General features: G+C 37.7%; 1 protein-coding gene across 2 annotated transcripts; it reads left to right on the top strand.

The window, feature by feature from the left end:
* The first annotated feature begins 2,729 nt into the window (after positions 1-2,729).
* Positions 2,730-12,122, top strand: LOC137140138 (ras-related protein ORAB-1-like). Of its 2 annotated transcripts, XM_067528288.1 has the most exons (6): positions 2,730-3,141; positions 6,291-6,363; positions 6,710-6,805; positions 7,909-8,004; positions 8,500-8,631; positions 10,871-12,122. In XM_067528288.1, the coding sequence occupies exons 1-6, from the start codon at positions 3,128-3,130 to the stop codon at positions 11,069-11,071; spliced, it is 612 nt and encodes a 203-aa protein (XP_067384389.1). In that variant the 5' UTR covers positions 2,730-3,127; the 3' UTR covers positions 11,072-12,122. The 2 variants fall into 2 exon arrangements, with proteins under 2 accessions (XP_067384389.1, XP_067384380.1); XM_067528279.1 differs by lacking the exon at positions 2,730-3,141 and having other exon boundaries at positions 6,259-6,363.
* The last annotated feature ends 374 nt before the right edge of the window (positions 12,123-12,496 follow it).

Below are 12,496 nucleotides of genomic sequence, written 5' to 3'. Positions count from 1 at the left end.
GTGAATTAGATGAGTTTCCAATAAACAATTTGAAATGAAGGATGAAATTTCAATCATTTCTTTAGACACATATAGAATTCGGTAATGTTTCTATGACAACATACAGCTGCACAGAAACTGTGTGTTTCCTATGGCCAACGTGCATCTAAAATATAGGTGTAGTTATACAAATTATTAGAAAACTCAGAACATTGTTGTAAAATTTAGTATTTAAAATTGCCATTAGGTTTATGCTTGGTGCCTATTACTTGTCTATAGCGCCTCCCTATGGGACAAAGCTTAAAGTACGCGCAAGCTGAGAAGTGACAAAAAGATTTGTACCTAATTACCTGGATTCTGAATGACACATCACATAGATTGTAAAAACCCATCAAACCCATCAAACAGCAAACATAACATCTTACCAACTCCACCAACAGTTCACTGAAGTCCCTTTTTCACACCAAAACCATTAGGTATATGTGTAAACAGTGCCTTTTATCCTAATTTTAATAAATTGTTGTGACCAACTCGAAAAAAAAAAAAAGATTACCCTGGAGTCTTTGCCTTGTTTTTTGCTTATTATTTATGCCTAAACTCTATTGGTATAGACATCTGTATAAATGCAGTTTCTCACTGTAGGTACAATCATGTTATTCATATGAGGTTTATTTTTCAGTATTAGATTAGCAATTGGAATGTGTTTGCTGGCCTGATGTCCACATAACAAAAATTAATAAAACCAAGAGTCAACAGAAAAAGTAAAATAAAATTTGGTGCTTTTCAAGATTTACTCTACTTCCAAGAACAAGTGCACATTTACTGTCTTCATATAGAGCCCAAGGAGCCTAGTCAAAATTACATAGAATTTTTTTCTTTCTATTGCAATTACTGGCTTTATAGTAAATGAGAAGGTGTATGAGCGAACATACCTTTTCTGTGTTTGTTCTGTTTTGATTTTCTGTGGAATTACTAATTATCCGCTCAATTGTAAGATGTAGAACTCGTTCATTGTGTTTGTTATACAACGATATCTGAAGTTGATAGATAGCGTTTGGACCACCGGACAAGAGTATAGCTGCCTCTACAGAAGTAGTCATTACACTTAAGTGTAGTAATGTGTGTAATGGCTTGTCAAGATAGCGATACAATACAATATAAAAATATTGCTGTAAAGACCTTGTTTATTTGGTTTTATCTGTCCAAATAATCTACCAGTGAGATAAAGACAGGTATACAACAGTAATTGTAATATTGAAATATCTATCTATCTATCTATCTATCTATCTATCTATCTATCTATCTATCTATCTATCTATCTATCTATATATCTATCTATATATATATATATATATATAGATATATAGATAGATAGATAGATAGATAGAGATAGATATATAGATATATAGATAGATATACATATATATATATACATATATATATATATATATATATATATATGTATTAGCATAGATGGATGCTCCTTTTGAAAATTGAATCCATGCCCCTGAGAAACTCACCACATTGATCAAAACACCTCTTTTACTTTGGAGAAGTCGGAGCTAATCCTAGGGATTGCGTCTGTCTAGTACAATGCATATTTCTAATGGTTATATCAGCTTGAAAAAATTTAGAGTTGACCGCAATATATTAACATAAATCAGTGTATACAAAGTTTCCCAGTGTATTTATTGAATGGTAAACAGCAACGTATGTAACAACAAAAACAGCAACAACAAAAAACAATATTTTAAAGATTTTGTCAAAATACACTCTTCAACCACAGGCCAGGCAGACATTAGTAGATTGTTGAGTCAGACACTTAGATGCTGAAATGAACAGAAGAATGTGGAGGAGAAACTGCATGAGCATCAAGACTAGCTGCACATCAGAATCATGTGCAGTCAAGGAAGTCCCACAAGCAGATATAGTATTTTATCATTTTAACTTTTTCTAATACAATTTTCTCTAATATAAAATATTTTTTATAGTGGGGAAACAGGTTTAAAGTCTTTAGACAACAACAGGTTTCTTTCTTTGTTGGAATGCCTTTATGCCATAAATGACAACATAACAGATCCTCCACCTTGACCATAAAATAATTTCCCTACAAAATTTTTAATCTTTGCTCTAAGCTGTAAACACATCTGCTGTGTTCTGCTACCTAGCCTAGATGGCTGCACATAAGCCAAAAAAATAAATCATGTTCATGTCCAGTAAAAGTGAATTTAAACAAGTTATTCAAACATGATACACACATCTTTCACTGTCATTGGAAAAATCAAAATCTTTATACAGGTGCTGACATGAACTACAAGTTCACACTCATATTGATGACACAGCCATGACTCTTGACATCACACAGTCATGACTCAAGAACTCAGGTGAAAAACTTCTGGATTAATGGGAGATGACAATAGTTTCAGTGACGGTGTTACATATTATTCACATCTACTATGTTACTAACATTTATAGACACAGGGTCAATTAAATGTCAGTATGGGACGTAAATATAGCCAAACCAAAAGGGTGCACTCCCCTGAGAAGGTAAATTGTTCTGTCAAATATGTTGAATGAAGGATTGGATAGGAAGCAATGTGAAAGAAAATTAAACTTGTAAATACAATCATCGCAGGTGAAACAGATAGTAAAAGTACATGAAGTTAACGTTTATTTGAAGTGTTACACCGGAAGGTGTGTAGAGCTGTGTCCACGGGGCAGTATGTGACTCCTCTGTGCCACGTTTCACTAAATGACGTAATCCCTCTGAGGGCTGACAGGTCGCTGCTGCGGTAACGTTAACAGGACACTCACAGAGACTCGGACCGGATAGATGCGCATCTAACATACATCTTTTACCTTTTAATGTCGTTAGGTTAACGGTTGAATAAAACAATTTAGTCTATTTTAAACAGTAGCCCTCCTTTATTCCCGACTCGGTTACCCTGCTGGCTAATGTTAAGTGTTTCCTGGTTGGAGCTGCAGCCATTTTGGATTTTTAGTGAGAAACAAGTAGCCGGCCGTGGTTTGGTGAGCAGAGTAAGCTAACGTTAGCCACTGCTCCTATTTTCACAACAGGATTTGTTAGCTGCTGACAGGGAAAAATACACATTTCACGAGAGGGGATACGTCGTACACCAAGTCAACAATGAATCCAGAATAGTAAGTATCATGCTTAACAACGGTGTATTATCATTTGGACTTGGCTAATGTTAGCATTGTGCTAACCAATAAGTTAACGTTGGAAAATAACTTAACATTAGCAGTTAAGCTAAGTTAGCGGCTAGTATCACAGGACATTTATGTCTTCATATGAGGTTCTCAAATAATTGTGAATATTTTTCAGTTATATAACTAGACTGATGTTAAACACCAAGCAGTCGATAAACACTGTTATTCTGTAGAACAAAATGTTCATTATATCCTTATTAATGTAGCATTAGCGGTAAGTTAGTTGTCCAGCTGTTGGTTCCACCGGCAGCAGCTTCACTGACTACAGTTTTCAGATGAAGCTGCCCTGTTGTATTCTGTCTGTAACATGGAGGATTACCAGTTTAATCTATTGTCATTGAACGTATCTAAAGTTATCTAATTGAATTTATTAATCATAATGACTTGACAACAATGGTTCTCTCCATTATATTTGCGAATGTGCTTCACTACACTTCGCTTGATACAAGCATAATGTTCATTCTGTGCGTATCACTGATGTATCCTACTTTTAGACACGGTATTAGCTGTCACCCGTTGTTTACGTCCAGGTAACTGGTTATGCACTTTACCTGTGGCTGACAATGACTCAGTTCTCAGTCAGATGGTCTAGTAGTGCTGAAGTAGTCATGTGTAGGTCACATGCTACAGGACAAGCCCTCCGTTTCACCATAGCAGTGTTGAGCAAGTTAACGAGTGGACTGCAGTTCATTTTTTCATAAGCAGTTATATACTACTGGTGTTTAATCTAAAACCAATGTTCAGTGATTTTTTTTTAAATGTTATTACTAAAGTCGTTATTCACATTTCTCTTTGTAAACTGCTTAGTCTTGTATTTATGAGTCACCTTGTTATAGACCAGATATTGTTAGTTCTAGATCTCCCAAAATCAATGACATAATTAAAATGGGTTCTCTTTTTGTCGGTTGCGCTTTACAGTATAAACCCATATTCTGTATACGGTTATAAATAAGGCATAAACACACTGACTGCAGAAATTTCTAAATTGTACAGATTGGCTCCTAGTTATGATGTGTCTGGCATTTCCTCTTAAAGTAGAAACTGGTGTATAGCCCAGCATTACAGGAGAGTGTTTGTGACCAAATAAACTAATTAGACACACAGTTTTCTCTCAACTTAATATCATTATTATTATTATCATAACTATTGTTAATGAAGAGCAACCAAGTGGATTTTATTACACTGAAAAGCAGAAGAATTTAGATTCTCAGAAGCAGGATACGACTTAAAACAAACTTTCAACCGATGGTGCCAATTGCTACCTTTTCTGGAGTTATTACCAATAGCTGGAGTTCATTTTAACAAATAATCCCGTCCGCTTCATATGTTTATGTCTTTGCTCAGAGTTTAACCCCTCGGAGTCATGACATGTAGTAAATGTGCTTTACAGAAATATATCAATGATAAGATCGCCATACCCAGTGGATCACTGTTTTGGCTTTTTTTTTTTCTAGGATCCACCAGGAGTGTAGTGCTATAAGCAGATCTCTGAAAAACCAATTATTAGACAGGCTAAGCAGTCTGGTTGAAGTTTGAGTAGTTGCACACGCAGATAGTGCTCTGTGTGAGTGTGTGTGTTTTGGGGAGGGGAAGGGCTATCCTTTTATTGCCTATGATGTTATGTGGGCGTCATTGTGAGTGCAGGATGTAGTTTAACCTGGGGATTGCTGGGCACTGGCTGCTTAAACCCACCTGGTTGGATGATAGTGTTAAGGTGGGGTCATTGGGCCAGATTGATGTTAAGCAGAATGGCCTATGTAAGTTTAGGGTCGCCATATTTGTCCGCATGTTGATTTGGCAGAGTTTGTACGGCCAATGCCATTCCTGACACAACCCTCCTCAATTTCTACCGGCATTGGGCACTACACGGCTGGATATGGGAATTGATGTGGGGCGTTCAGTGTCTTGCCAAGGGACCCTTCAAAATGTGTACGGAAAGAGCGGGGTGCGAACCTCCATCCCTATGGTCGGAAGGGAGCCACTTTACCAACTTAGCCACTGCTGCCCTTTTCATGTTATCCCCAGCAGTATTCCTTTAAAATAAAACACTGCAAGAGATTATAGACAATACAGGATGCCAGGAGTTGTTTCTTTATTTCTTTGCATGGTGAGAACGTTCCTTTACTCACTCATCCTCACGTCAGAAACGGTGAGGATAAAGCATATTAAACAGTTTGAAAAAGAAGTAGCTTGGTAGAGGATGAGAGACCACATCTCTGTGGACCTAATGCTTAGATCGAGTTAACCATTTTGAAAATAACACACCTAGTTTTATTTTAGTTTTTTCCTGGATGACATATGTTTGTAAAAGACTTTCAGGAAGTCTGCTCTGTAATTTCTATTTGACAAATTCTAGAATGGATACTAGCAGTAACTAGTGTTTGTTTCATGTCCCAATAAATAATGCAAACAAGTTTTGTGTTTAATACTGCTAATTAGACCTCAATGCAGTTTGGCCTACATCATTAGAAAGTATTACCTTAGGAGCAGGAACTCTTGCAAAGGAGAAGGAGGTCAGGCTCAGGAATCAAAACTGGGATGATGGTCCTGTGGTCAAAATCTAGGTGAAGTTTCCCATTAATAGAAAGAGATTTTTTGCTGTTGAATCAGCTTTGAAAGGGTAATGATAAAATAAAAGGTTACTTTTCTCTCCTATATAGCAGAGACTCATTAAATGTTATGTGTTTCTTTGTGGTTTTAAGTCTTTCTGGCTATGCGCCTGAGCTGTAATACACCCATAATATCAGATTAGATATCATGAGTAAGACTACTCTCAGAGGTGGAATTGAGAGATACTGTAAGACATGTAGCTTCATATGATCAGCCCCCTTTCTGTCCTTTTCCTATGAAAATATAGCTGAGCTAAGCATAACTCATCATCCTCAACATTTGCTTTCCTTTTCAATTGCACTTCAGTCTCTTTTCTAAATGACGTCAGTACAATGAAGTAGCAGTGTGAAACAGACTTTTGTTTCTACGCCTAACATTCACTTGGGTTACATGTGTAATCTGTAACCCAACACTTGGTTAACCATTTCTGAATGCATTCGTACTACAGTGTTTATGCCCTTCACCTACAGTGACTATTTATTCAAGCTGCTCCTGATTGGTGACTCTGGTGTTGGAAAGTCCTGCCTTCTTCTCCGATTTGCAGTAAGTTTTCCCAAAAATGCACATAGACTGTATTTTATTAGCTCAATGTTTCTCTCAAGCTGATCATATTTGCCACGCAAACTGTTGAAAGCTGTGGGTAATAATTATCAATGAAGCTATTCCGGTAGTGTTTCCTATTAACCCAGTAAAACTAATTGTTAACAGGATGTGACGCCTCCATGTGTCTGTACCACAGTGCATAATGCTCCAGTTTGTGTACTATTCAAAATTTTAACGACCCAACCTTTTCTGCTACTAATGACAGATGGTGCTATGTGTGAGTATAGTGAAGCAGGAAGTGAACAGGATTTGTGATGCCTCTAACTCTAACGGTTTCTCTCTGCAGGATGACACATACACAGAAAGTTACATTAGCACTATTGGTGTGGACTTCAAAATACGAACCATAGAACTAGATGGAAAGACTATTAAACTTCAGATCGTAAGTAACCTGCTGCATGTCAGTGAAATTGTGTCCTTCCTTGGACACCTTTTGTCATTTTAAAACATTTAAGTACAGACTCATTAGGTATCAGCAAATAAAATAAAAAGACCCAGATCAACAATATTTTAGTGCATCTTTTATTTTGGCTCATTGGCTCAGAGATCAGATATTGGTTCACAGATTTTTTTGGGGGGAATAACAAATGAGCATTATGGTACATTGAATTATGAGAAATCAAGCTTTGGACACACACTATTGATTACATATGATAACATTACATTAGCATTGGTTTGAGTCTGCACGTGGGAGATTTTGACAGAAAAGAAAATTACAGGATATCAACTTTTGAAAAAATTTAGCTACAGCTAAGATTCTTATCTGGGGGAGCAGGTTCACCGTGATTACAAACTCCATATTGTGAGCAACAAGATAACATAATCTGAACTAAAGGCTCCTTCCAGTGATGTCATCTGGAGGCATTATTCAGCTAGAAATAGGAAAATATTTTCATATAAAGTATTCTAAGGGAAGCTTAATGGTATTGACGTACATTTGATGTATTGATGTACCACCCAAACTAGAACCAAATGAAGCAAGTTCAAAATCAGTAAATGCATCCTTGAAATATTTAATAAGTATCAGGCTGACTCTGGCTTATTTTAAAATAATGGTTTTGACTAAAACAGCACTGATCAAATGCAGATTGTAATTTACATTTAATCTTGGTCTATAGTTCTTAATTGTAGTGTATCTTCTCATCTCTTTTATAGTGAGGAGGTTACATTTCACTGTAGTTGACCACAGTGCTTGTTAAAACATATGTGTAGCTAAATCTGCCAGTAATGGAGTTAGTGGGAGAAATTTGTCCTACATTTGTTAATTAATCACAACGTAAACTGTTTGTGAATGGTCAACCCACCGAAATCCCCTGAAATGTACTCCTATTGGGGAAAATTAATACTTGAATGATTTGGATGGTCTACTGGTTTAAGACTTGTAATAAAGAAAAAGTGTAAACCTGATCTTATAATTACATTTACATAACAGCCTTTAAAAGTCGGAGGGTACGAAGTGTGTTGCTATGTGTTTTTCTTTGACAGTGGGACACAGCAGGTCAGGAGAGGTTTCGTACAATCACGTCCAGCTACTACAGAGGTGCTCATGGTATCATTGTAGTGTACGACGTCACAGACCAGGTCAGTACAGCACCATACCGGTTACAACTCCTACATTAGCTACATTACATGAGCTGGTGTTTATTGAGGGTTAATCTTTTACCATCGAAACCAGGGAGTCACTATGATGACACAGAATCTGATTGCCCAGTTCCTAATTAACAGAGAAATTACCATTCCTTTTGTGAGCTTGCACATCCTAAGGAGTCTAGTTGATAATTACTTTGTCAGTTTTATAAGGACATCATGTAATCTATCCACTTCAGTCCGATAATAAATAATATTGTGTAATTGTAATAAGTGTAATTTATGCAATATGAAACCTTCCTCAAGTAGGATTTTAAATAACAGCTGTGAGGCAGCTACAGCTACTGCAGCCTGCTTCTCACTGGCTGCTCACTTCACGTCTCCTCGCTCCTTTGGTGACCATAAAGAAAATCTCATTTCACCTAAAATGTGTTTCCTGGATTCCTCACGCCGCGCCTTATTTCCTTGTATCTTTGTTTGCTGTCTTAGGAGTCCTTCAACAATGTCAAACAGTGGCTACAAGAGATTGACCGCTATGCCAGTGAAAATGTCAACAAGCTATTGGTTGGGAACAAGTGTGACTTGACCACAAAGAAGGTGGTGGATTATACAACAGCAAAGGTAAAGTTTCACACACAAGCTGTTGTTAATCATCTGCTTTCATGCTATAGCTGCTTTTTTTTTTTTTAAAGTTAGCCTTTATTGTCCTTTCTCCTGGTAATGAGTCAGTATGTTTCATTAGCATCAACTGTAGAGTACCGATGGTAACCCTTAGAATCTTCTATTACAGGAAACTCAGACTGACCAAAAGTCTTGAGTGTAAAATCTCGTCCTTAAAATTGGCAAGAAATTGTGGCCTTGTTCTAAGCAGTGGAAGCTTTGAGAGCTGAATCAGATGTTCAGGTTGTTAAACAATATCCCTGCTTGCTGTGGAATATGTAAAACTCTAGGACAACCAAGAAACACAAATATTAGGGTGAACAAGCCAAGTATGTGAGTGAGTGTTTTCAAGATAGAGTATTCAACACAGAAGTACAAGGTCAGTACAACATGAATGAGAACTACTGCATTAGAACCATCTGGAAATCTACTGATTTGTAGGTGCTTTTAAATTAGCCCACAGAAATCCCACAAAATTGGCCTTGTCAGTCAACAGTAACCAACAGAACCAATGCAATAGCTTGAATCACTGCAATATCATTCAGTATCTGGAAAGAAGAAACTGCTAACGTCACATTTCTCTAAAACAACACGTTTTAAATGCTATTTAGGACACGTCAAAAAAATACAGTGTTGCAGAAAAGTTCCATCTTCAACAGTTTTCTGAATGTTGGGAAAAGAGCTGCTGTTTGTGAGTTAGGTATCACATTCTACCCTTAGGGGACCAATGAGTTGAAGAGATTTGCTTGAGGTTTTCCCATGTGTTTGATATAGGAACTAACAGGGAAGGACCCTAAATTAGTGAGAAGAGGTCAAGTGGCATCAAAATACAGTTAGGTCACTACCTAACTACCTATATTGATATCTTCACTTGCTTTCTGCTCATAATGTAGAAGCATAAATCTATAAATCCAGGATATCAATATGGATCTCATATCTGTGCTTAGATTTGAGTTAATTAGTAGCCTCTCCTTGGTCATTCTGTACCCCCTCCCCCAAGGTTTTTAGTTTTTGCTTTTGTCCTTTTAGAATGTTTAAAGTTCCTTCTAGAACATGCAGTTCAACAACCAGGGCCAACAGAGAATATTTTATCATAATGTTAATGTCATCTGCATGAGGCTTTAGTTGAAGGTCAGATCACATTTTTATGAATAATTAATGCAGAAAATCAGATCATTCACATATTTCTTCTTGCCATTAGGTTTTTGTTTGACTGCTCTTTGTTTGCTTTACTAAATTAGTCTGACGATAGTCTACTTGAGTTTTGTTGAAGAAAATGTAGAAGCACAGTGACACTTTGGCGAACGTGTAACAGACTGGTTTGTCTCATACTGCCTGCCTCAGTGGCCTCGTTTACATGGACTTAAGTAACCCTGGTACTCAGAAAAATCAGCTTTCCCGGGTAATCGGGGAACAGTGTTTACATGAACTTGAGTTACTAGGTTACAGGAAATCTGCATATACATGCAGCAGATGAGTAACCCCGATTTCTCCTCTACCTCCGACTTATTTTAGAAGCCTGGCACACAGATTTTAACTGTATAATGACGGAAAACGCTTCTTTTTGACTATCTCTGTCCTGTCTGTGTGTGTTTGTGTCACAGCACAAGGGGAGAGAAATGAAAGACACATAAAGCTTATCCACAATACTCAGAATCTTAAAAATCCACAGGGGACAGTGACTTATTAAGACTTATACAAGAAACTTTGTGTTAATTAAATTTTCTGTCATTTTACGATGACTTTATTTTAAAAAGGAGGTGGCATTGCCCCGTTAACTCGTTAAGGATCTCTACCTTCATTCATTCTTTCACTCAGCTGCTTGCTGCTTACTGTCTGCAGCCATTGGTTACACACATTCACAGTTGAAAAAAGCCAGTTAAAAACCTGGTCATGCATATACATGGCAGAGAAATCTGTGTTATCCTACAGAAAATCTATCTGGGTAAACCAGGTTTCCCTAATCCCCTAACCCGATTTGGGATACCAGCTTCCTTGTATACATGACACTTAAGAAAATAACTTTCCAGAGAAAGCAAACTGTAACTCTGTTACTTAAGTCCATGTAAATGCATTCAATACATGTACCAACATGACCAGCTCTTAATGGAATTATTTTGCTTTGCACTAATAGAAAACAAAAACAGACTGTAGTTGAAAACAAATGTGGAAACTTCTGTTGCTTCTTTGATGTATCCAGGAGTTTGCAGACTCTCTAGGCATCCCCTTCTTGGAAACCAGTGCCAAGAATGCCACCAATGTGGAGCAGGCCTTTATGACCATGGCTGCTGAAATCAAAAAGAGGATGGGTCCTGGGGCCACAGCCGGAGGGGGGGAAAAGGCCAATGTGAAGCTGACCCCTGGCACTACTGTCAAGCCTTCATCAGGAGGATGCTGCTGAGAGAAACCACTTCAACTTTGAATCTCCCTGTACTTCTTGACCCACTTCCTGCTTATTCTGCAGGTCTGTCAGCCTGGCCGCCATCCTCCTGTTAACACCAATGTGTCCCAGCAAAGCACCACCACCACTCACACACACACACACACACACACAGTCACACAAGACAGGGAAGACATGATTCCTATCGTCTCGTCCCTGTATTTGTACTGTATATACTTTGGCCGCACTGTCAAAAAAGAAATAAAGCATTCATCTCGTCAGACTGTCCTGTTACTGATGACCTGCCCCCACCTCACAAAGTCCCCCATTATCTCCATGTCAGACCTCTCAGAGACTACTTTTATTTGGCCCTCTGAACACAGGTTCATGGGAACTGTGTGTGTGTGTGTGTGTGTGTGCGTGTGTGCGTGCGTGTGAGCGAGAGACCGAAAGAGTGTGTTGGTTTCTCTGCATTCCTAAGCGGGGGTGGTAAATGAATCAGTTTCACTAAGTTTGTACAGACCTTTTCTGATTTTCTTTCCCTCTGTGGTTATGTTGCTGTTTGTGTCAGCATGTGTCTGTTGGTCAAGTCTGTCCCCATTAGAACTTTTTTTTTTTTTTTCTCACCAACCTCTGCACAGCAGCCTCTTGCTGTCCAGCATCTAAAATCTAGTGCAACAGTATATGTACATAAACATTGTGTATATATATATATGTAAGATCTGATTTGCCATTATGTAGTGTTCATTACAATATTGGGATAGTCTTGACTCTTTTTCTCTGCATTACATTTGTGGCTAAATACAACTAAGTTTGTTGCTCAACATGTAACACTCAAACTGCAAATAAATATTGTACTACCAGACTGTATCAAATGGCGTGTCTGTGTAGAAAACCTGTTTGAATAATTTATTCTACATTCATTTGGCATATAGTATAAACGGTAAACTGCCATTTACATGGGGTCTGTTTGCAAAATGGTTTGTAATCTGTGCAACGTTGCACCTATAAAGTACAAGGTTTTCTTGTTTTCATAATAAAGGCAACTGAAATCAGTTTAAAGAGAACTCTGGGACGAGTGTTTGATGTATGGATAAGAACAATGCTCTATGATAATATACATTAAAGTCAAACTGCAACACAAAAGCCATATGTGGGTGTATTTGGACCCAAGACCCACCGTGAATTTAGTCCTATCCCACAAAGTTGAGGCTGCTGGTCTGCATACAGTAACAGGTACAACTGGTGGGAAGCTTGAATCACTGCATTGTCGATTAACGTCAAGAAAGAGGAAACATTTGAGTCAGCACTTCCTTAAAACAAGTCATCAAATACACTGATGTGATGTCCTAGAACCTTTTAGCGTGCATGCTCATCAAAAATCCTAGAACTACTCACTAAATAGGAAGTATACTAGATGCTAAAAATCATATTTACCAAGACATT

This window comes from Channa argus, chromosome 1 (genome assembly GCF_033026475.1).
Source record: "Channa argus isolate prfri chromosome 1, Channa argus male v1.0, whole genome shotgun sequence".
Taxonomy (NCBI): domain Eukaryota; kingdom Metazoa; phylum Chordata; class Actinopteri; order Anabantiformes; family Channidae; genus Channa; species Channa argus.
This window is presented reverse-complemented; position numbering and strand designations above follow the sequence as displayed.

Bases quoted from the DNA above. Each gene is read 5' to 3' on its own strand.
- LOC137140138 (XM_067528279.1), top strand. From the start codon at position 6,274: ATGCCCTTCACCTACAGTGACTATTTATTCAAGCTGCTCCTGATTGGT. The intron at 6,364-6,709 runs GTAAGTTTTCCC...TTCTCTCTGCAG, and splicing joins GCCTTCTTCTCCGATTTGCA to GATGACACATACACAGAAAG. The intron at 8,632-10,870 runs GTAAAGTTTCAC...TGATGTATCCAG, and splicing joins TGGATTATACAACAGCAAAG to GAGTTTGCAGACTCTCTAGG.